This window comes from Abramis brama, assembly GCF_963993115.1.
Source record: "Abramis brama genome assembly, chromosome: 6".
In the NCBI taxonomy this organism is placed as follows: Eukaryota; Metazoa; Chordata; class Actinopteri; order Cypriniformes; family Leuciscidae; genus Abramis; species Abramis brama.
In genome coordinates, this window is record NC_139968.1 from 6,166,442 (window position 1) to 6,191,719 (window position 25,278).

The window sequence follows — 25,278 nt, forward strand, 5'->3', positions numbered from 1 at the left end:
CTCGAACAGTAGGGCGTTGGCGTTTGCAAGAACTGATAAGAATGTAAATGTGTACCTTGAAATGCAATGTAAGTCGCTTTGGATAAAAGCGTCTGCCAAATGCATAAATGTAAATGTAAAATGTAATGGCTGTGTAGAGAGAATTAAAGTGCAACCTGATGATGGTGTAGTTGTACCAGCAGGAGCTGACATGGCAGTGTACACAATACTGCACTGCAGAAATAGGGTTTGAAAGTTTAAATCAAGGCATACTGGTCTAGCATGTGAAGATGACACTTAAAGTCCCCCTGTAGTCAGTAATTGTATATTTTAAAACTCATCTTTGATCACCAAAATTACACATTTAAACATTTTTTTCCTTGAAATTTCTTAATTTCTTAAAATATCTTGAATGTAACTCGACACCCTCGCCTCATTTAGTATGCGCGGTTCTATGAATATGCAAATGAGCCCCGCCTCTACTCACTCACTCAGCTCAGAGATCCACTCGTTGACGATCACACGTTGATCTGATTGCTTACAAGGTAGTTTGTGACGTCAGAAACACCAGCGATTTCAAAGCGTGTTTTTGAGACTGTCTTTGGTTCACTGCAGTTTTAAGGAGGAAATACTCAGCAATGCTGTCGACTTATGGATTTACACATGGTTTGTCTCAAAGCATATTAAAATCACCACAGACATATAAACAACATTAAAAAGTTGATTTTCAATGTATACTTGATTTGCTGTATATCAGAGTGAAACGGCTCATGAACAAGAACAAATGTATTTCCTTCAGAGAACGAGAAACTCCAGCCCTCACTTCTTTGAACATGAGCACTTCGGAAAGAACAGAGTCCAGCTGCAGAGTTTCAGTGTGGAATGAGAAGTGCAAACTCTACCGCCACCAGAGGGAGTCAGTGAGCTCAACTTATAGAAGTCTACTACTGTCCTGTCTGAACATATCAGATGAGGAGAGGACGGTAAAGCCATGGTAGTGACCCTGTTTTAAAGAGGAATTATTATGCTTTTTCCATCTTTATCTTACTTTAGTGTGTAATGTTGTTTGAGCATGAAAAAGCTCTGCAAAGGCAGTTCTTCTCTATATCAGTGTCAGTGTTTCTGAACTCCCTGAAACGCCTCTATTGTAGTCTTGAGTTTTCTTCCAGGAACGAACACGTCACAATATTCCTCATTTAAATAATTCCCGCCCAAGGCATACGGAAATTAAGGGGGCGGGGCCTGGCTGATTTAGTTAGCAGGCTGCATCCAAAATTGAGAACTGCTTCCCTACTAATATATGTGACAAAAGAAGTGTCTGAATTCACAGGACTCATAAAAGAGTAGGCAAACGTACCCGGATTACCTACTACTAGCAGTGAGATTCTGAAGTGTGGATAAGATGGACACTTTACTATCCCATGAGGCCACGGGAGAGGATTTATGAATGACAGTGAAGCAACGCAACTGACGCTAGTAGGCCACATGATAATGACAACATGATGGATGTAGTACGTCCAGATTACATTCATACTACACACACATAACTATATAGAACATACTTTTTTAGCGGTCGTGAAGTAACTTATTCAAAATAAGTAACTACTCAAGAGAGTATGTGATTTCAGACGCAGCGTAGTTTAGTTTTTTTTTATTAAACTGGCGGTTATGGTAATTAGGGGCGGGACATTTCCCAAACACACTTGAAGCGCTTGACCAATCAAAACACACTGATCCAGCCGACCAATTAGAGCACAGTGTGCTTTTCAGGAGGAGGAGCTTCATAGAGACAGGAACTAAACAGAGCGTTACTGACAGACTGGGAAAAGAGGAGCTGCAACAACGGAGAATACGGGAAAATAAGGGGTTTCTGAACATTTAAGCATGAAATCTGTTCAAGTAGAGCCCAAAAACAAAATCAAGACTTTGTAAAAGGTCCCTGTTCATTGTTACATTTGGTTAAAAAAAAAAAATTACATCACATTAAATCAAACAAGCTTTGTTAAAAGTGAAGTTTTATTGCAACAGCAGAGTATGCGACAGAAGTTTTTGTTCACTTTTTACCCCAGAGTCAAGAATACCTCTGGCCTTTTATAGAAACCGATATGTAACGTGTGGGAAGCAATTATAAGATAAAACACTGGACTCTTACTAAGCAATAAAACACTATAAATGTATATATATATATAAAAAAAACATAACATTCAAGGCATTTCCAAGTCGTAACATACAGCATACTAAAAAAAATCAAGACATCCTTCATTTTACAGGCACTTGAAATTTGAACTCGATGACAAAGTCATTTTATAAACATGGTTTTCTCAACAGTTGTTGCTATGAGTACTTCTGAATTATATATAAAAAAAATGCTTAACTCATAAACATCATTAAAAAAAAGTCATATAAACAGTACCTTTCTGTACATTGAACAAACAGGACCTTTTAAATAAATTAAGAGGCTCCCGAGACAATCCTTCTAAAATATAAAATTGGTCAGTGCATGGTTTGGTATTACAAACGCACCATTTACTACATTTCTTCGTTTTGAGTGGGCAAACTCAAACTGAGAAGTGATAGACAAACCCCGTTAAAAACCAAATGTTGGAGGAACCTTCTTAAACATTTTATTAAACATATACAGTATATATATATATAAAAAAGGAAGAGATGGTTGATAATAAAACAAGTCTTTTTTCTCGAGACAAGACACTTGAATCAGAATTTGTGTGGTGGAGGGTTTCCCATCATGGCTTGACGGATGATCCGGTCCTCTCAGACTTTGCTTTCGGAGGGCAGATCGCTGAGGGCGCAGGTGATGTCGCTGAAGGACAGTCTGTCTTTGGGACTGGCGGCCCAACAGCGCACCATCAGCTTGAACACGCGAGATGGACACCCCTGAGGAGGAGACAGCTTCAGCTTGCCTTCCTGCAGAGCTACAGACACACAAACACACACAGTCAGGGACCAAACACAACCATATCTGCAACCCATCTCACTTTTTCACAAGACTATCCCACACCTTCTAGGACTTTATCATCAGATAGATCAGCGTACGGCAGCTCCCCAAAGCTGAAGACCTCCCACATGAGCACTGCGAACGACCACACGTCCGTCTTGGTGGAGTAATCGTCATCAAACACGGCTTCGGACGGCAGCCAGCGCAGAGGAATCCAGGACTGGCGATAATGGTAGTACTCGCTGTGTGGAAACAGACGCACAAAACAAACCATTATGATGACTGTCACCACAAGGGGGAGCAGTGCACGTGAAGCAAGCACATGGACAATCGTTACAGGCAGGGTTTGAAATGAACACCCGCCAAATACGGGTAAAAATCAACAGTGGCGTTCACAACCATTATTATGTTTACTCACTTTGCTGAGGAAGTTCATGTAAGCCAAATCTGCGCAGATTTAGCGCAAACGCTCAACTCGTGAGTCGTCATGATATATTAAATACAGCGTATTGCGCAGGATCTGCTCATATCTGGCTTACTTGAACATGCCCGTCTCTCGTCTCATACGCAACAAATAACGGAGCGCTTGTTCATTTGCATTGAAGCAAATAGCGAATATTAAAAAGCATTTGGTTAACAGAAAAGACATTGCTATTTTCCGACATCCTATTTTTTTTTTGAAGTTCTTTGTACTATATTAATCTGTCCACCTAAAACACATTTTTAAAGAGGAAGGGAGGAGATGCTGGATGACAGGATGTAAATCCAAATTTTTATTTATATTTATATATATATATATATTTATATTTATATTTATATTTATATATATATATATATATATATATATATATATATATATATATAGTAGAAGTTCTGAATGGCCGGTAACATTGGCCGGTGAGTGAAATAGTTAATTTCAGACCCAGATTACAGGACAATCCTTCATTCCTCATTTCATAAAACAGGAAGTCATGGACGTGGCTCTGGCTGTGTTTCACTGTACCTGTTGTAGACGTCTTTGCTGAGGCCCAGAGCGGACACTTTAATCTGGCGTTTGGCGGAGATGAGGCAGTTGCGAGCGGCCAGGTCTCGGTGGACGAAGCGCTGGTTGGACAGGTGCTCCATCCCTCGAGCGACCTGCAGACACACCGACACCTGGCGGCAGAGAGAGAGTGGGTTCGGTCCTGGTGTGTGTGTGTGTGTGTGTGTGTGTGTGTGTGTGTGTGTGTGTGTGTGTATATGTGTGTGTGTGTGTGTGTGTGTGTGTGTGTGTGTGTGTGTGTGTGTGTGTGTTTATATGAGAGACGAGGGATAGTTATTAATTACCTTTTGTTTGGTGCTGAGCGGCTGGACTTTGACTTTCTCATCTTTGCTCTTGGACACTTTCAGATACTGCTTCAGATCACCCTGAAAATCACACAGCAGAATTAAACCAAGCCAGGAGAAACACTTCTCAGGAAGTAATATTTCAATCCCCTTTTCAAAATACAACTACAATAAAACCATTCGTCACAGACAGACAGACATGTAGACAGACGATTGATAGACGGACGATTGATAGACAGACGATTGACAGACAGACAGACATGTAGACAGACAGACATGTAGACAGACGATTGATAGACAGACATGTAGACAGACGATTGATAGACGGACGATTGATAGACGGACGATTGATAGACGGACGATTGATAGACGGACGATTGATAGACGGACGATTGATAGACGGACGATTGACAGACAGACATGTAGACAGACAGACATGTAGACAGACATGTAGACAGACAGACATGTAGACAAGACATGTAGACAGACAGACATGTAGACACATGTAGACAGACGATTGATAGACAGACAGACATGTAGACAGACATGTAGACAGACATGTAGACAGACATGTAGACAGACATGTAGACAGACATGTAGACAGACATGTAGACAGACAGACATGTAGACAGACGATTGATAGACAGACAGACATGTAGACAGACATGTAGACAGACATGTAGACAGACATGTAGACAGACATGTAGACAGACATGTAGACAGACGATTGACAGACGACTGATAGACATTTAGACAGACAGACATGTAGACACATACAGACAGACAGAGAGACAGACAGACGATTGATAGACAGACATGTAGACATATAGAAAGACAGATAGATATATAGACAGTAGGGCTGGGTATTGACACAAATTTCACAATTCGATTCGATTTCGATTCAATATTGATTATTTTGGATATCAGGTACAATACATGGCAAATTTTCTCAAGGAAAACAAATCTCTTAACTAATGCTGCAAACTATGGGAGTCAGTTGTAGCCTATAGGCTTCATTAGCCTACTATAATATTGAAGGTAAAAATTAACTGATTTGTATACAAACTCTTATTACACTTTTATTTATTTTTATAATGATAAAGTTATGTGAAATATAAACATTTAAATGGTGGCTGTCATAAAAACCTGCCAGATTTATTTAAACATGCATTAAAAAAATTATAATGAATATGTAATATGGTGCATATATTTAGCAAAATGCTCATTTAGAGTTAATTTTTCTAGCTGACTAACGAGTTTATGTTCACGGATATGGTTTTTCTGAGGTAAATGTGACGTTACATGACATTGTTTACACGCTGAATTACTGACGTCTTTCCACGGTTGAAACACTGATTGAGCGATTCCATATCACATGATACGGATTTCGATAAGTTGTAGGCTACTCTACCTTTTAACTCACTTTCAGAAGCTCATTCATGTTTATTTTCGCGCGGTAACTGGTATTATTAAGGCGGAAGAGAAGGTCATGTGCGCTCCACGCTGCTGCTTCTCTAGAGCTGAGCCAGAGCGATCTCACAGCGCCAAAACGGTATTTATGTTTTTGAATTTCGTAAGAAAATGGACGTAATTTGAAATCTGAGACTTTGTTTCATATCAATAGTAACAAAGCACAAAGATTATTGTGATTTATTGGATGGGATGCATGCTACAATGTTACATTCATTCATCAACTGAAAACAGGATGACTAATCGATTCTTGGGATTTAAGAATCGATATCGGTTCGTAAAAATGAGAATCGATTAAAATCGAGAAATCGATATTTTTTTACCCAGCCCTAATAGACAGACAGACAGATAGATAGATATATAGTAGGGCTGAACGATATATCGTTATCGTATCTATATCTAGATATGAACTTTCAAGATATTACTATCGAAAAAAGCAACGATATAGACGATATAGATTTCCCCCCTCCGCGCTCGCCCTGCATACAACTCTGGCAGTCACAACAAACATCAGTTTTACGAGTGCCCTTGAATGCACCGCTAAAGCCAGCGCACACACTACCAGGGACGTGGGAACTATAGTGTGAGAGGGGGGGCGGCGTTTCCATGGTGACGCATCATTGCTTGTCACGTGACACACCGCAGCAGCAACAGCGCTAAATGAATGATGATCAGCTTTTATGTCATTTTTCCTTTTTTATTCAGAATATTCACAAATGTGTTAGCTATGGCATGAAATATCTGATATTCCGATTGTCAAATACATGCAAGTGGAAGTATATTGTTGTTTAAACACCTTTATAACGATCGCGTTAATTGAGCTGTATGCGCGATGGGCGCCGCCATCTTAGTTTGTGCCGCAGACGCAGTTCAGAGAATCGGATCTGTTGGATTTACAACCTCTATGTTTACAACACGTGAATTCAACCACTTCTCCCGAAATACTTAAAAGTAAGTGGCTGGTGAACTGGGAATAGAATAGAGTAAACATTGAAGTTACTTACACAATGTGTATCTGATTGGAATAAAACGTGTCGAATTATAAATGGAAAGGATTATTATTACCTCTTCCATAGACATCAGTGTGTATTTTACAAACTCTAAATGTATTGTTTTTTTAGTACTTATGTGAATTTATATGTTTGAAACCTAAAATAAACAATATGTGGTTGAAAACACTGAAAAGTTGTGATATATGACAGCTCTGAGCGCGCCTGTCTCTGGCTAAATTCAACATTTGAATTTAGCAGTTGATCATGTGATGCACTTGATCGTACGCTCCAGGGACCAGCCTAGACTGATTACACCTGTGTGATCGTACGTGCGAAAGGCTTAAAAACAATACATTTTCTGACACAAAATTTTGAAATGTAGGCTTAAATCAAACACATTTTAATTCAGATTCTGTATTTATATTAGGGGTGACCCCAAATAGTCGAAGATTCGATGCTTCGATTGGAGGAGCCTGATTCGACTACCGATCTCACGGTCGAATCTTCGCAGAGGTGTTATGAAACAAGGATCATGCCACTTTGGCTATATGAGGGCGCTCAATGTCTGGTTTCACATAGAACTACCGGTTTTCTGTCAATACGTTAATATTCAGCCTATTATGATAATGCTGTATATAAAAATGTGCAAAGAAATAAGCATTTAATAAATATTTTTTAACGTGCGTGAATAAATCCAAACACCCCGCGTCCGCGTGACAGATTTAAGTTTCACTTTCAATCCGTAACTGACAGAGGAGCGTCTTGGCGGCAAGGATTTCAATCTTTAAAATAACAATGTCTGGGATAAGAAAATATAAAGTGTGGATGTACACCGTCAGAAAGGATATTCTCCAAGGCTGGATTTAGCATCAGGAGATCGCACTTCTGCCGGCCAACGTTAACAAGTTTAACGTTAGAATGTATTTTATCCGCACGCACAATTTGAAAAGACTCCAACGGACACAGAGTGAAAGACTGGATTTGTTCTCTGGATCAGGTAGGGTAGGGTACAAGTGATTTCAAAACTTTTTAGCTGGTTCTAATTTGATTTTTGGATGCTGTGAGTGTGAACATTTTTAGCTAAAAAGACTGCCACTCCAGTTTAGCATTTGTTTCTGCAGTTAAAAAGACAAAGTTGAAAATTCTGGCTACTATCGTTATTTTAATAGTTTCTTTATTTTTATTTTATTTATTGATCTGTCAGGGTTATCAAATTCAACTATTTGTGGCTTTTGTTTCCCCTGCACTTTAGGCATTTTGCACACATTTGCTCATCTTGTGACTTGATTCTGATTTATTTCGTTTTGTATTTTTATTTATTAGAAAGGTATATTATGTTCTAATTTAATTTAGTAAATTGATTGTTTATTTTTTCGGTTTATCGATGTTGTGGACCGGTGTATAGAGCCTGCTCGCACAGGTAATTTAGCCGATTTAATTTGATTTGTATGTGAAATGCAAATCCTGTCTGTGGCCTTTCTGGAGTTATTTATGTTATTTCTTAGTTTTATTGATCCAAAATGTTTTTATACATTTTCTTCTATATCTTTGTGTGATTTTCTGTACATTGCGGCTTTGAAATGTTAAAGCCCCGCCTCCATACACATGATTCGACTATTAGTCGACTATAAGCAAGACATGACGATTCTGATTCGACTATGAAAATCCATAGTCGGGGACACCCCTAATTTATATATATATATATATATATATATATATATATATATATATATATATATATATATATATATATATCGTATTGTATCGATATCGAGATATCTGGCATGGCATGAAAATCGAGATATGAAATTTTGTCCATATCGTTCAGCCCTAATATATAGACAGACAGACAGATAGATATATAGACAGACAGACAGATAGATAGATATAGACAGACAGGAAGGATGGATGGATGGACCGAGTGATGAAGGGATGAAGTGTGAAGACAGACAGATGGACAGGTATGTAGTGTGGAGCTGTAGTCACCATGTCGCTGTACTCCATGATCATGTAATGCGGCTCCACTTCTCTGCAGAGGCCCAGCAGTCGAGCGACGTTAGCGTGGCTCAGCTTAGCAAACATCTCACACTCGCGACGGAAATCCAACTGCATTTGCTCGTCGCGTGTTTGCAGACTCTTCACCAGCACAACCATCTCCTCCTCATCCTCGCTGGCCTTTGCTTTCGCCAGCAGCACTTCGCCAAACTCTCCTTTACCTACAAGAAGAGGAACACAATGTAGATCGATTCGTTTTCTGCGATGAGGCATGTGACCACACCGCTAAAGTGTAAAGTGTTGCCGTGATGTTAAAGCGCACTAGTCAGTAGGTCTGTGGTTTGGGGTAGTGTCTGTACCCAGTGTCGTGATTGTGTGCAGGTTGTTTCGGGGGAACTGGAGCTTGTCTTGACTGCTGTGGCGTTTGTTGTTTCCGGTGGCAGCCATGTTGGTAAGCGCCACCTCCTCCTGGATCTCTGCTGTGGTGTGGCCGTTCTGCTGCACGTCCCCTATGGGTTGATCAGAGAACTGCATCAGAGAACAGATTCAATCTTATTCAGATAATTGCATGCTAACAAAAGATACCACCACACACACCATTGAGACATTCCACCTCTTGCTCGTCTCCGTCCTGCCCCTTCTGGAGTCTCTTGGCGTTGCGTCTCTGCTTACAGTAAAACATGAGACCCAGCACAATGATGATGTAAGCGACTGCCGCCCCCACCGACAGACCAATAGTCTGGATCATTTTGTAAGGGGTCTTTTCATCATCTGCTAATGAGTGCTGCACTGGTTTTTCTGTAGATAACCACAAACACACACAAAACATGCATTAAACTCCAGGTTTTTAGATAGAGAGCGGTTTCACTCCTGAATCTCTTTTGATCCCAACTTAAATATTCTCCTATTAGGAATCAGGTGACACACTGGCATGAACATTCAATTAGCATCTAACAGTCCTGAACTCTCACCAAAACACAGAAAATTTCAAGTACCTCTCCTTTCTTTCAAGTCACCGCCACCACTAGACTTAAATAGTTTATAATTCGACTTAATCTGGAAATTGAGTTGGTATGTCCGAGACAGGCCAAAATTAGTTTAGGGTGAACTTTCAAAGTGCTTGTCCATTTGAAACTGTATTACAGTATTTATCAGGTTTCAAAGAACCAAATAGTACCAAACTTGGTTAAATACACAGCTGCAAGGAGCAGTTAAGCCCAAAGAATTAGGGGACAATTGTAATTGGTTCAAAGGATTAAAGCAGTTATAGCCATTATTTAGCACCAGCAGGACATGATTTTTTTTTTACCCAGTGTTTTTGTCCAATTGTTTTGGAAATACTGCAGAAAATAAGCTTTGTGACTAACAAAAGTTTTATTCTTACACAATTTGTTCATCATGGTAATCTTCACAAATCAACAACTTATGAATTTATAAATACAAATCTCCAAAAGTAAATGCCAAAGTTAGACTTAATATGAATTACACCACTTCACATGACTTCAACATCACCAGTCTTCAACAACTCCTTCAGTCTTTACTTAAAAACATTTTCCCTTTGAGTTAGAATAGTTGGCAAGAGTGGGTGAAATCCCAGTCATTTCAATAGGGAATTTATTCACACAGATTTTGAAACTAGTTCAAGTTGGTCACACAGATTTTGCAGTGTTGACCAACAAAAAAGCTGTTTGGTTTTTTGACAACAGACCTTTTTTGTTCGTGAAATTTCGCTAATGACTGCATCTTTATTTTCAGTTTGGTGTCTTCACAGTTAAATTTGACAAAATTCAAAATGGCAGACAGGCAATATGGTCGACCTTGAAAGTTGGCATTCAAGCTCATTTAATTCAGTCATGAGTGGAACAAAGTATTCAAACATATAATTTTGTGTGATTTTTGGGATTGCTCAGGTAACTTAAAAACAACTTTTAATAACTTAACCAGGATCGCCTCAACATAATCGGACCAAAATTTAGGGAATAGCCAAAGAATGCCATAGAAGTTTGAAAAGTATGTTTTCAACAAAGTTCAAAGTTCAGGGTTTGCAACTTTAATTCATAAGGAATTGGATGATAAAAAGTGGGTGATGCATACCAAAATTTAACCAGAAGGAATTAAAAATAAGTGCTTGGTGACATTGGAAAAATGTGGCCGAGCAAATCATTGAAATCAAATGACTTTAAATGTACATGCAAATTAAAACAGTTGGTGGTGCCAGAGGGTTTGAAGTAAACCTTAAATTTGGCATGACAGGTGTTGATACCATGAGCCAAATTGTAAAACCATTCCAGATTTTGGAGCCACAATGGACACCCATCCAGAAAATATCAAATCCAACAGATTTGATGGCTCCTAACTAACAACTGAAGAACGTGGAGGGTGTCGGACTCACCCACAACGTAGAGCTCTGCCGAAGTGTGTGCAATGTTACAGCTGTTCCCTGCAATGCAAGTGTAGCGCCCAGTGTCCTCCGTGCTGACGTCATTAATGACCAGAGAGCCGTTGGGCATCTTCTGGAATCTGAATTAGAAATAATCAAGAAGAATCAGCACTGAAATGTTCAAATTCGTAAGATCTGACATCTACAAATGAACCCGCTTCAGTTTGAACTCAAGAAAGCTGAAATTTTGATAATGTTTGTGATTTACCTGCTCTTGTCTGCCTCCAGAAACTTGTCTTTTTTCTTCCACTGGATAAAGGGATGAGGGTCTCCAGTGGCCTGACAGTGAAGTACTGCAGTGTGTCCCTGATATACTGTGGTATTCTCTGGCTTGAGCTTAAACGCCACATAAACTAACGAATGGGAAAGGAGTTAGAGTAAAAGGAAACAAAAAGGAGACAAAAACATGGAGATCAATGGATATTTCCAAAACAGAAATGCATGGATTAGTTCTATCAGCCACAGCTAGCTCTGGTGTTGGAGTGAAGTCGTGTTTCCGCTGTACCTGCGACGGTGAGCTGGACGACGGCTCTGATCTCTCCCTGCTGATCGTTGGAGGCCAGGCAGGTGTAGTTGCCCGCGTCGGCCCGTGCGACTTTGGTAAAGTGCAGTGTGCCCTTCTGCTGCTCCACCGACACTGGGATATCACTGCCATCTGCACACACACACACACACTCACTACATCAAAATCTATTTTTCCAGCGCCAGTTGTTTCCAATTTCAAGGACACACAATTTCTTAACCAAGTGGTGAATTTCATTAAAATTTTACAGTCATGTATAACATAAATATGATTTGAGTTTACACCGAATGCTACGTTTTTTATAACGTCCAACAGCTGATTAAAAAAGTAAATTGTCACAATATTTATATGAAAATTACATAGTTGACAGAATCCAGAGAAGGGACCTTGCTGCTAAACCAGATATGATAGTTTCAGCTTCAGATGAAAATAAATCACCAGATCTGCCAAAGTTTGCTAAAAAAAACAAAAACAAGTGATGCTTTTTTGAAAGGTTAAAAGGGAAGAATTTTAAAGGATATTTGCATTTTAAGGCACATAAACTAGATATCTCGTTTAGGGCTGTCACTGACGATTATTTTGGTAATCGAGTAATCCGTCGATTATTTTGACGATTAATTAAGTAATTGGATATTTTGTGGTAAAAATTTAAAGCATTTAGAATGACTTAAAATACATTGAGGCAATAATATTTGGTTCAAATAAAGTATCATATGGTTTCATAGAACAACACTGTTAAAATACATACAGCAATATAAACAATCGTCTTATGTACAATATGTATTATAACAAATGCCTGCAGATGGCGACAATGGCCTGGTGTTGTTACACTTTACAGCACATCAAATCCTTGTTTAATATTGCCCAAACGACATTTAAATCAAATGTTTACTTAATCTTTGATATTTGGCTACTTTACGATAGAGATGCTACAGCCACTGTATTATCTTGAAGAGGAATATCTGGACATCAAAACATGCAAACTCAGCGCAAAGGCTTAAACTTTTATTTGGAAATCGCGATGAACAACAATTCGCATATTTAGAAAACGACCTGATAATAATATGGTTCATGGATTCTTGTCTGTGGAACGCGCCATTTCCGGTATTTTGCGTAACTTGCAATTGAGAATTTTTTTTAATCGAGTACTTGATCTAATCAAGGAATCGTGACAGCCCTAGTTTAACCTTTTGTAGCACGTACAGTGGCATCAAAATATTTCTGGACAAGTCACACAAAATGTCTGAGAATCGCTTCATTAGGTAACAAAATATGAAACCAAGTGACGGGTTGCGCAAGTTTTCGTCAGTACTAACTTGGATGCATCACTTTCCCTCAAGATCACACAGTTGTCTTAGCAGTGTAACCACAAGTGCAGTTCATCACATTAACTATGATCATGTTTCACCAACCGTTGAGAATCACAAAGTGTCCGAATTGTTTAAATAATTTTAGTTTTGTGAAATGTTCACCTTGAAAATTATGACTTGGGTCTGCAAATATGTTTTGGATTCACTGTATATAAAGATGAGGATATTAAGTATTAGGTTTATTCAATATTCCACATTTATTTTGGCAGCTGTTGGGATAACAATTCACAAACTTGTAAAGTTGCATCTTTATTTCTCTGCAGACCTGTTCTGATCCAGCGGATGGTGGGGATCGGTCGGCCCTTGGCAGAACACTGCAGATTCCCTTCCTTATTGAACTCCAGGCACTGGTAGGCCTGCGGTGTCGGCGTGAACTTCAGACGCTCTGAAACAGATACCGTAACAGCGAGCACTTGGTGAGAAGTGTAGTTTTAAATATAGGCATTATATCAGCCCCCTTGACATTCAGGCAATCAAAAAAAACACTACCAAACAACAATCAGCACGTAACAAATGTTCCTCACCGAGTACATAGACCCGTGCCTGGGCGATAAGTCTTCCCGCCTCCGTTTTGCTCTCACAGCTGTAAACATGGCCATCATACACCTCCACATTATTTATGCGCAAAGTTCCATTGGAGAAGAGCTTGAAGCGAACGTCCTTTACAAAACACAAAGAGAGCGTGTGTTTAGCACATTTAAATAAAAAGACTACATGATAACAACATTACTGTCATGACAACTCTCAGAGCGATTGGCATGGCATTGCTGTGAGCATGTAAAACACATGAAATAACCCCCCGTAACAGATCTATACAGGTGGAGCTGGGGAAGGTGAAGGGTTTCTGAGAGCATGCTGCAGACTGCTAACAGCAACACTACCGGTTTTTGTTTGAATGTTGAGCCACTGATACAACAGCAACCAATCAGCTGAGCTATGTAGATGAGGATGCAATCGCTACCAAATGAGTTAAGGACCTGAGTTGAGGATCAGCCTGCACTATCTAGAGCTTCATGCCAGAACTTGGTATTTTTGTGCTGTGTTGAAAATCCTAATTTGGTGTTTCCGGTCAAAAATGACCAGCCTATGAAAAATTACTTATAAATCTCTCATTTTGCCATGTTATTGCCAAATATTGGATTTAATCTGTTTGAACTTCAGGTTTTTTAAAGGTGAACAAGCTTGAGTGAACTTTTTTCACTCAAAAACTGAGGTGCATATGGTCAAAATCAAAATGACAGAGGATGTTTGGCCGACTCATGGACTCCATGGCAAAATTAGTATTTATGTTGTCGACATGACCCTAATAATACATTAAAACCATTTTTAATAAAGTAGGCAAAATGAATCAAAAGTTAATTTTTTTTGGATTGTCATTATAATTTACCACATGGTGGCGCTGTCTCTAAACTCTTTGACTACCTACAGGTCATACGGAGTTTTGTAATGATATGCAAATGCGATCGTAAAATATAGCATTTTACAACAATTCAAAATGGCAGATGCCCAAAATGGGCAATTTTATATTTTTCATATCTCCTGATCAGTAGGTGGCACTGCGCCGAAATTATGCAGCTATCCTCAGGTCATGGTTGCCATAACACACACCAAGTTTGGTCAGAATACGAAAACGAATACATTGCAGAGATATAGGCTTAAGTTCATTTAGCCCTACTCTTCGAATTTGTTTGTGCGTTATTCAAGAACGTTTTGAAGAATCAACTTGAATTCCATAATTTTTGTAGGCATAGTCTGACGATAATCTGGTTAAATTGTGAACATCTGAGTAACTAGGAGTTCAAAAAGGTAGGTTTTTCAGAAAATTACATCATAGGGTGCAATCTAATCATCTTAAGCCAAGGAATCAGAGGGGAAAAAAGAATGTTGTCCTTACAGTCCAAAAGTTATTAGCATAAACATGAGTGCAAATTTTGACAATTGGTGGCGCTATAGGGATTGAGGTGGAGACTCCAAATTTGCTATGGTTAATGTTCTGACTGTCATCTATCTGTGTGCCAAATTTCACAGCTTTTTACCATACGGTTCTATGGGCTGAGATAGACTCAAGAGCAGCAGCTGGAGGAGGAGTAGGAGAAAGGAGGACACGACTAATGGATACAATAGGTGCTTGTGCACCTTCGGTGCTTGGCCCCTAAATGCAAAGCCTGTCTTAATTGAAAGAAAACAAGTGCACAAAAAGATTGAATCCAATAACTGTTAATGACATAGCATACTGACAGATTCATAAGCAATTTTTTGTAGGCCAGTCATTTGTCACCAGGGACATCACATGTGGAACAAGGTATGAAAAATCAACCCAAAAAGTACAAAAATTATCAAGAATAGTTATACATGTGTGACTAAAGTAATGCAATAACATTTGAGGAAAAAGAACTCTCCAGGTCAAAATGTCCGGAAAACAAAATGAGGGTTAATATTTGCTTCATGATCTACTGTGCAGCAGAGGATCGTCTTTCCCCAGTAGAAAAATCACCACATCTTCATTTTCAGAAACATCAAAAGGTTTCACTGGCCTCAGGACACAGCTAGAGATCACGTTACAAATATGATATTAGCATGACATCACTGTCCCCCTCACCTCTGCGGTGATTGGCTGCGTGTTGCGGTACCACGTGACCTCGGGTTCAGGCGTGGCGCGTGCGTGGCAGTGCAGGTACCCGGCGCGCCCCTCCTCCAGCTGACTGTCCACAGGCTTCTGGATCCACTCCGGTTTGGCTGCACACGCAAAACAGATGTTCGGGATCACAACAGGAATCATGGAATCAGAGTTTAAACATCACTTTTACAGCAGTGATCTGGTAAAGGAATAATCCATTTATTTCTGCATATCCAACCATTCAACTCCGTTAAAAATGGTAAATCTGGTTACTTCAGCTGACGAGTCTAATTTCTTTAAAGTCCTGAAAGGTCCTATTGTGTCACACTAACAGACTTTCTTGTCTTCGTGTCAAAGATCACATTCATAAGGTAGTGTTGGCCATTATGAAGAAAAGTTGGTGGAATGTGAGATATTCGGTAGAGGACAGTTGGGCCCGAAACATAAGCTACTGAAATACGCAAATTAAATGCATTGAGGGACACAAGCTTGATTTGTTTTGCTTTGTTGCGTGCTGAAATGCATCTTAGTGCTCTATTAGCACAGGTATCCCTTTCAGGTCAACTACTTTAATGGCACAGCAACAGTTTGAAGAGCTGACCAAATCAGATAAACAATCCAAATAATGGCACAGACATTTGAAGAAAGCTGTCACCACCTTGCGTACACTAACAGAAGAACAGGCACATGCAAAACTTCAGCCAAGCATTCACATCTGAATGCGTTTCTGGCCTGAGACTTACTGGCCACAGTGACCGTCAACTCTTGTTTCCTCAGTCCAGCCTTGTTTTGAGCAAAACACGTGTAGGTTCCCGAGTCTTCGCCACGAGTGGGACTGAAAATCAGGTTCAGTCCATCCTGGTATACTCTGCCTGTGGGTGGAACTCGCTGTCCCGCATGTTCCCACCAAACCTCTGGCTCCGGGTGCCCATGGGGAGGTCGACATGTCACTCGCTCCAGAGAGTCTCCGGTGAACACCCTGGACTGTTTCGGCATCATGTCCTCGATTTCTGAGGGGAAAACGGTGACAAGAAACGGGTTAGATGGAGACGTTTGAGAGCAAAACATGGACTCTAAGCAGCCCCTTATTCAGTGAAAACAATGACATCTGAGCTGTGTAAGCCGCTCAGTCCTGTAAAAGCACTCAGGCAGGTGCTGGAAACAGAAAGGGATTAGACAGTTAATCGCTCTGAAGATTTACTGCATCAGGATCCCAAAGTTCACCAGTATGTGAGGGCCACTAGAACCACACCAGTCCTCTATACAGTATCAGTGAGACACAACAGGACTGTTATTAGGGTCGAATCGTAAGGAATGCATCAATTCTGGGTCCGATTCAAGTTCCACTTAACGATTCCATACCTTAAGGACTCCTTTAAAGGGGTGGTTGATTATGATTTCACTTTTCTAACTTTAGTTAGTGTGTAATGTTGCTGTTTGATCATAAACAACATCTGCAAAGTTATAACGCTCAAAGTTCAAAGCAAAGGGAGATATTTGCTTTTAAAGAAATTGCTTTTTAAGGACTACAACAAACGGCTGGTAGGAACTACACAACATTCCTCCCGGGTTAGTGACATCACCAACCCTAAAATTTACATAAACTCCGATTTAGTGCGATTTATAGATTATCATGACAGAATATGCTAATCAATGACTAGAAGATAACTACACATCAGCTACATAAATTCATCAACTAAACATTCAGAAATGTCCTGTTGCTTCTACATGTTGTCACTTCTTCTTGAGTCTCTCCATCATTGTCTGACTCCGGTTTGAACATAAGGCTAAAAGTTTTTGAAATTTTCAGTGCATGTGTGTGTGAGGTAAAAGGACACAAGCTGTTGAAGCTCCGCCCTCTGTGCCGGAAGCAGCAGCTCATTTGCATTTAAAGGGACAGACACTAAAATTGTGCGTTTTTGCTTACCCTCAAAAAGTGACAATTTTAACATGCTATATAAAAATATCTGTGGGGTATTTTTAGCTAAAACTTCACATACACTCTCTGGGGACATCAAAGACTTATTTTACATCTTGTGAAAAGGGCATTATACCACCCCTTTAAAGTGCCCCAATAATGCCATTTTAAAAGTTCCTAATTTTGTTTTGGAGTCTCGGTCTCAGCTACAACTACAGTGTTTGAGGGTCAAAGTAGACATCATTCATGGGCAGCCAATGAAAACCATTGACAGGAATTATGCAAATGTTTTACATTGTTATATAGGTTTGTAACAGGAAGTGAGACTGGAATTACTTGAATTAACTTATTTCAGCAGTTCAGAATCTATTCTTTCTTTTAGGAGACAATAACATTATTTGATCTTTAAAACTTCACAGCTCTTTTACATCCACAAACAGCTAGTATTACACACTGCATGAAATGTGATATTCGGGGGGAAAAAAGAAGAAAAAATAGGGGCACTTTTAAAAACTTTTATGCCACTTTCAAGACAAGCCTGAACTTTACACCACACTACATTATACAATGTTACCGCAGCATATAAAAAAAGATCAAATTAGTTATAAATGTCTCCAGGGGTTCCCTCTATAATATCAAGCATGTTTTTTCCTGCATGTTTCTTGATGTTGACATGACATTGATTTGGTGGTTAAATTTTTTTAAATATTATGTAGTAAAGCTTTGAGGTTTGTTGTTCTTTTTCATGGGACATGGGACAAGTCATGGGACAATCCCTCTGATACGTCTCGCTCCTACATAAGTTTGATTCTATGGGCCAAAGAGGCCTGTACACTACATCACTGCATGTCTAACTGCACACAAACAAGTCTACGCTTGTTACCTGCGATTCGCAGCGAGGCCTCGAGAGAGACAGGAGGGCCACGGGGTCCTTGTGCCACACATTTATACTGGCCTGTGTTTCGCTGCTTCACCTGAGTGATGAAGAGGGATCCGTTGCTCAGAATAAAGACACTGTAGGAAAAATGAAATGCATCCGTACATTATAATTTATAATCATGGACAGGACAAGTGGCTGACAAATGCTACAATGGGTGATGTATTTTCACACAATGTGTGAGCTAATATGCAGTGTTAAGAATTCCCAAATTATTTGTCACTATTTAATTAATTCCTATAAAGCAAATGAATGGGATTTTTACTACCAGAATCCAACTGTTCTATTTGAAAACACAGTTCAAATGTTTCAAAAGTTGCTTGAATTTTAAGAGCCATGTAACTTTTACAAACTTTATAAAATACTAAATTTCTAGTAATCACACGAAAGCTGAATTAAAATGCAGTACCGGCTCTTGTTGGCCACAAGCTCATTCTCATGATACCACTCAACGGTAGGCAGCGGTTCAGCCGTGAACTGACAGTGGAAAAGCGCTTCCTCGTTCTTCAGGACCACCAAATCTTCTGGCTTCACCACTGGTTGAGGAAAACTCTTATCTTCAAGAGGGAGATCAATGCCATTCATTACATAATGGGAATGTAAAACTTAAATTATAGATTCTCAAAGAAACAAAAAAGTGCCTGAGGTTCAATTCAATCAAAACACACACATACCTATGATGTTGAGAGTGAAGTTGTCATTGCTGCACACTTGGCCCGCTGCGTTTTTTGCACAGCAGTAGTAGAGTCCGTTGTCATCAGGACTGGCATTCGGCAGCGTAAGGGTTCTGTCTTTGTTGTTTATTTTGTAGCTCTTCTCGGTTAATTGTGTTCCATCTCTGTGCCAGCGATTGGTTGGCCTGTGGATTCAGTCGGGAGCAGGGTTATTTATGGCTGAGAAAACTTCACAAGAAGTCACTCTAGATAAGGGATAGCCAATCCAGCTCCTGGAGAGATCCCAACCTGCAGAGTTTAACTCAGGACTGGGCAACTCGGGCCCTCAAGTTCCACTTTCCTGCAGAGTTCAGCTTCAACTCTGATCAAACTCGCCAGCCTGTAGCTTTCTAGTCATCCTGGAGATCTCAAGTGGCTTGTTCAGCTGTGTTTGATTAGGATTGGAGCGAAACTCTGCAGGAAAGTGGATCTCGAGGACTAGAGTTGCCTAGCACTCATTTAGCTCCAGCCTTAAATCAAACACACCTGAGCACCTTAATTAGCTGGTTCAGGATTACTTGCAAATAACAGGAAGGTGTGTTGCAGCAGAGTTAGAACTGAAGTACTGAGGAAAGCAGCCCTCCAGAAGCATGGCTGGATAACCCTACTTTAAGTAGTGGTGGGAAGATCGAGGCTCCATGAAAATCTGAAACCGTTGAAGCAAATGTGCCGTATTGTGTCGAGGCTTCGAAACAATCCGACACCCGTCTCCACGGTGACCCCTAGTTGTCAGAACAGTGTAAATGCAAGAAAAACCCGGGCCAAACATGCATAAAAACACCTTTTGCAAATCTATTGCAAATATTTTTTATTCAAAGTAAAATCTATCAAATGCAATTATCTAATCATCTAATAAGATTATCAAGTTCTTTTACGTTTTACATCCAAACGTCTAAAAATGCGTAAAACCCACAGACACTTGTTCATTGGTTCTCAGAGACTTCTCAAGATTCATGGGTTGACAGAGATCATCGCCCCCAGCGGTGAACCATTGAAATTTCGAAGTGTTTCGAAACAGTTATGACGTTACGAAGCCTCGTTTACTGAAATCACGCGACTCTGGCAGTTTGATTCACGCTCCGAACCACTGATTCAGAACAAAAGATTCGTAAAGGTTTCGAAGCTTCATGAAGTGATTGCCATCACTAACTTTAAAACATCACAAAACATAACATTTTGGTCGTTCGTTTACATGACAATTGCATTTTGGGGGCTTGAAAACGTAAACCTTTGAAAACGGCTTCAAAGTGCAAGTTTTTGGAAACGATACCATCATCATCTCCATGTAAACTACAAAAACATGAATTTGTGAAAACGCTGACGTCATGCGCATGCGTATAACGTGTTCAGTCTTTAGGCACGTAGTGTTTCTTTACAAAGTGACATCGCCAACTACTGGCCTGACATGAATAATACAGCGTTTTTAGTCGTTTTCACTGATCCGTGTGAATTGGGATCGTTTCGACAACATTGCCGTCGGTATCATCTATAGCACACGCCATGTAGTCAAAAATGCTACGAATTTCAAACTTGTATTAGATGATCTCCAAAAAGCAAGACCACAACAATGACTAACAACCAATGTAACTGAGTGGAAGAACCACACAAGCTCTTTTCTCTATGTAGTTTATTTGTATGCTGTCAAAAATCACGCGTTGTTATGTGCATTAGTAGTATGTGACCAAATAATTTTGGAAAATTACATGTGATATTTGTGGTCGCCGATCTGATTGTTTGGTCAACGCTCCTTTAGTATGTTGGTCAACATACTATACGTGCACACTGTGGTGGTAATAAAATCCTCAAGGGGGCAATTTACCATCAAATGTCATTAGTACGGACATGTTGTTATTCAGGTAGCTAGATATAAGGTAAATCAGGGGTGTCCAAACCTGCTCCTGCAGAGTTTAGCTCCAACCAGCCTGGAAGTTTCTAGTGATCTTGAAGAACTTGATTAGCTGGTCCAGGTGTGTTTAATTAGGATTGGAGCTAAAATCTGCAGGACAGGAGCAGGACTGGAAACCCCTGGCTTAAGCCAGAACTATACTTCCCTTGTCTGCGTTCTGCTCTGGTGCACAGATATGCAATTTCCATTATCAGCTGTCGGTTTCTGTCTGAGCACACGTCGGTTGGCACCCCGGACTACAGCGCGAGTGATTTTAACACTCAACTAGAAAGGTCCACTAGATGCATCTGGAGTATACTACTTTGAAAGTCTTGTGCTAGACGGAGAGGAGCGCAGGAAATGAAGTATATCCGGACCTTTACAATGAGAACATAATGAGTACCTGCTCTGCATTATGAACTGCAGAACTCAATGACATGTGAATTTGAGCTTGCGTCGCTAAATGCACTCGCTTCCACAGCACGTTTCTGATCTAAGGCTAGGAGTCAGACATGCGATTGCTCACCGTGGGTGTCCATCTATGTTGCACCGTAGAATCACTTGTGAGGAGCTCTCAATCTCTGCCACTGATTCTGGACTCTTCAGACTCACTGCACCACTTTCCAACCCTGTAAGAAAGATATGTTAAAGACCAGCAGCTTGATGATCAGGAGATGGCTGAAACTCTTGTTGAAACCTTCTCCACTCATTATCAAAAACAAACTCCCCCATTCACGCCATCTGGTCATGCTTTGCACCCGCTGCAAAAACAGGCCTCTCCATTTAGTTGACCTTACTTGTTATCTGACACAAGCGGCCGGACGCTGCATTTCAACCAATTAATCTTGGCATTGGATATAAAGGGGCGCTTTGTCTGGCTTCCACTTGCTGGCTCAAAATAACCTTCTCTCACGCGGGCGTTGTTTAGCTTACTGCAGTCGCTAAGGGGGTGAAGTAGGCTGGCCAAGAAGGGCCAATGGTTCACATGTGTTTTACACGCCAGGAAAAGCATTTCCAAGAGGCAGCAAACACATGGAGTTAAACTAACTTGTTAAGACTCGGGAAGGAGGGATATTTTGAGCAATGCATGGGTGTTAGTGTTGTCAAAAATATTGATATTTCGATAAATATCGATACTGAAATATCTGCACGGTACCAATACTAATTTCCCGAAGTATCGATACACCGATACTAGCCGAGCTGTCACTTTCACTTCTCTCCAAAGGCACGTTGACAAACACCACACGCACACTCGTCTCATTCGCTCTGGTTAAATAGCAAAAGTGAAGTGAATGGAAAGATGGCGAACTGCGGCACCCCCGCGACCAGCTTTGGTTGATAAAGAACACAGCAGGAGTGCTATCTGGAAATATTTTGGATATGAAGCAAATGAACATGGAAAGCCGAAGGACACAAGCAAGCCAATATGCAAGAGATGCTACAGAGCAGTGCTAACAAAAGGCGCTAACACCTCTAATATAGCAAAGCACCTGAAAGACCCGGATCTATATAAAGAATTTCGAGAGGTTGGTAACTCTTCTCATTTTAACATTTCTAAAACATTAACCAAGATGGCCTAGTATTGTTGTTGATATGAGTGTGTGTTGTCTCGTTTTTTCACCGTAATTCTTAGTTAATATAATCTGACTGAGGAATCTTAGGCAAGTAAATATTTTAACTGTGGTCAAATGTAAATTAACTTGCACTTATTTAACTTTATTCAAAAAATTATTATTTAATTCTGCAATTTGCCTTCATTAGCAATTATCATCAATTTGATTACACAGATACTAATTCAACTAAACTGAGCTAGACAATGACATCTCTGAATTCAATAATGAAATGCCTTTAACTGAAAATTTAATGTTTAATCTTATTATTATACATTACTGACACTCTATCCTCCAATTTGATACTGTTAAGCGCTTTGACACAATCTGTATTGTTAAAAGCACTATATAAATATAAATAGACTTGACGTCGATCCAGTGAGCATTGTTTTCGCGTGAGATGCACGCACATTTACAATTAAATCTGTTCATCAAATAACGTTAATGTATTAACCAGCATTTATGACCGATGAGCAATGCATTTGTTACAGTATATTTTAATCTTTGATAACAGTAGGTGCAATCTGAGAGGCTTTTGAACAAGTGCATTTTTGTTCATGTAAAATATACCTCATTGTCATGTTCTAGACTTATATTTAGCTTTAAATAAAAAAATACCCCCTTAATATTGTGGCAGTTTTTTTCTCCATGTATCGAAAATGGTATCGAATATCGATATTTTTCAAGGTATCGTATCGAAGTTAGAAATTCTAGTATCGTGACAACACTAATGGGCGTTACACTCACATTTGATATTGAAGGAGGCCTCGCCGGTGCGTTCTTCTTCCCCACTGGTGTTCTTTGAGGCAATGCACTGGAAGTTTCCTGAGTCCAACGTTCTGTCAATGGCAGTGAATTTCAGGTTGCCCCCTTCCAGAAATCGTCGCTCGGAATTGGTGACAGTCTCACCGTTGTGCTTCCAGGTGTAGATGACACCTTGAGGGTCGTTTACTTCACACCGCAGCATGGCACTGCGCCCGTGCAAGGCATCCTGGGATTTCGGCTCCTTGGTGAAATAGAAAGAGGCGGCCTGCACAAGGATCACTATGAAGAGAAGAAAACAAAGCACAGGCATGAGCAAAGATAACCAGTGCTGCGCCAAAAAACTAATCTAGTAGATCAGTCTCAGAGCTTACATGTCCAGACGGACAACTTGTGATGTTGATTAGTAAGATGCTGAAACGCAGGTGAAAGAATGTAGCTTTGAAAAAGAGCAGAACACCCCCTCACCCCCCCTCACCCTCCCTCAGACTTGTTCTTTGTTTTCTTCCAGCTGGAACTTCAAGGGCAGAAGTCCAGGTGTGCTTTAGACAGCTGGGGTAGACAAGTCAAGAACTGGGCCTTTAAATGCTGACCAGTCTCTCTGACCCAAACGATAACCTTAAGCATTATGTATTTGAGTAAAGCTATTGGCATTGGCCCCCGTTTCAGATCAAAGTGTGGCTACAGCACCTGGATTGCATACTAATGAAAGACATTTTGAAGCATGAGATGCAAGTTTTGAATCTGAATTCATGAACTGTATACACAAGCATCATGCACCATTGTAAATTGTGGGCTTTTACATGATGCATTACCTTAATTCATTTGGATAACATTATTTAACGTCAAATCACATTTGATTTTCATGAAGAAACAGTCATTCCAACATGCTAGGGTGAAGCCAAGTTGTTCTGGGTGATTGCTTTGGCAATCCTACAGTGTTGTGGGTGGCAGCCAGGATGTTGCTGTCAGGTTGCTAACGTGTTTTATTGTGAGGAGGTTGGGGTTTAATAGGTTTAAAGGATATTTTATTTAATTAAAGGGGTGGTATAATGCCCTTTTCAAAAGATGTAAAATAAGACTGTAAGTCTGTCTGAAGTTTTAGCTCAAAATACCCCACAGATATTTTTATATAGCATGTTAAAATCGTCACTTTTTGAGGGTGAACAAAAACGCACCGTTTTGAGTCTGTTCCTTTAAATGCAAATGAGCCGCTGCTCCCGGCACAGGGGGCGGAGCTTCAACAGCTTGTACTCACACAGACATGCACTGAAAATTTCAAAAACTTTTAGTCTTATGTTCAAACCGGATTCAGACAATGATGGAGACGAGACTCAAGAAGACGTGACATGACATTTCTGAATGGTTAGTTGATGAGTTTATGTAGCTGATGTAGTTATCTTCTAGTCATTGATTAGCATATTCGGTCATGATAATCTATAAATCGCGTTCCCGGGGGCGGAGTTATGTAAATTGTAGGGTTGGTGATGTCACTAACCCGGGAGGAATGTTGTGTAGTCTCTACCAGCCGTTTGTTGTAGTCCTTAAAAAGCGATTTCTTTAAAAGCAAATATCTCCCTTTGCTTTGAACTTTGAGCATTGTAACTTTGCAGATGTTGTTTATGATCAAACAGCAACATTACACACTAACTAAAGTTAGAAAAGTGAAATCATAATCAACCACCCCTTTAAAATATTGTCAATATATTTGACATATCGGCCCATCAAAAACAAATAAACCTATTAAAAATAGTTGGCTACTTTCAGGCTGATCAGGACAAGCAA

The 25,278-nt window shown here is 39.9% G+C and overlaps 1 protein-coding gene across 1 annotated transcript in view; it reads right to left on the reverse strand.

Moving 5' to 3' along the window:
• Nucleotides 1–1,977: 1,977 nt before the first annotated feature.
• The window catches only part of ptk7a (protein tyrosine kinase 7a), a 42,905-nt gene continuing 19,604 nt past the window's right edge, over nucleotides 1,978–25,278 (reverse strand). Inside the window, exons 2-20 of the mRNA XM_084117252.1 lie at nucleotides 23,479–23,775; nucleotides 21,648–21,750; nucleotides 19,198–19,382; nucleotides 18,933–19,080; nucleotides 18,470–18,600; nucleotides 16,412–16,678; nucleotides 15,651–15,787; nucleotides 13,576–13,711; nucleotides 13,317–13,436; nucleotides 11,664–11,813; nucleotides 11,367–11,511; nucleotides 11,111–11,238; nucleotides 9,316–9,516; nucleotides 9,078–9,227; nucleotides 8,710–8,939; nucleotides 4,262–4,342; nucleotides 3,939–4,090; nucleotides 2,999–3,177; nucleotides 1,978–2,912 (exon numbers count right to left, since the gene is read on the reverse strand). Of these exons, the coding sequence (XP_083973378.1) occupies nucleotides 2,752–2,912; nucleotides 2,999–3,177; nucleotides 3,939–4,090; nucleotides 4,262–4,342; nucleotides 8,710–8,939; nucleotides 9,078–9,227; nucleotides 9,316–9,516; nucleotides 11,111–11,238; nucleotides 11,367–11,511; nucleotides 11,664–11,813; nucleotides 13,317–13,436; nucleotides 13,576–13,711; nucleotides 15,651–15,787; nucleotides 16,412–16,678; nucleotides 18,470–18,600; nucleotides 18,933–19,080; nucleotides 19,198–19,382; nucleotides 21,648–21,750; nucleotides 23,479–23,775 (3,101 nt within the window). The 3' untranslated portion in view covers nucleotides 1,978–2,751. The remainder of the gene's footprint in view (nucleotides 2,913–2,998; nucleotides 3,178–3,938; nucleotides 4,091–4,261; nucleotides 4,343–8,709; nucleotides 8,940–9,077; nucleotides 9,228–9,315; nucleotides 9,517–11,110; nucleotides 11,239–11,366; nucleotides 11,512–11,663; nucleotides 11,814–13,316; nucleotides 13,437–13,575; nucleotides 13,712–15,650; nucleotides 15,788–16,411; nucleotides 16,679–18,469; nucleotides 18,601–18,932; nucleotides 19,081–19,197; nucleotides 19,383–21,647; nucleotides 21,751–23,478; nucleotides 23,776–25,278) is intronic.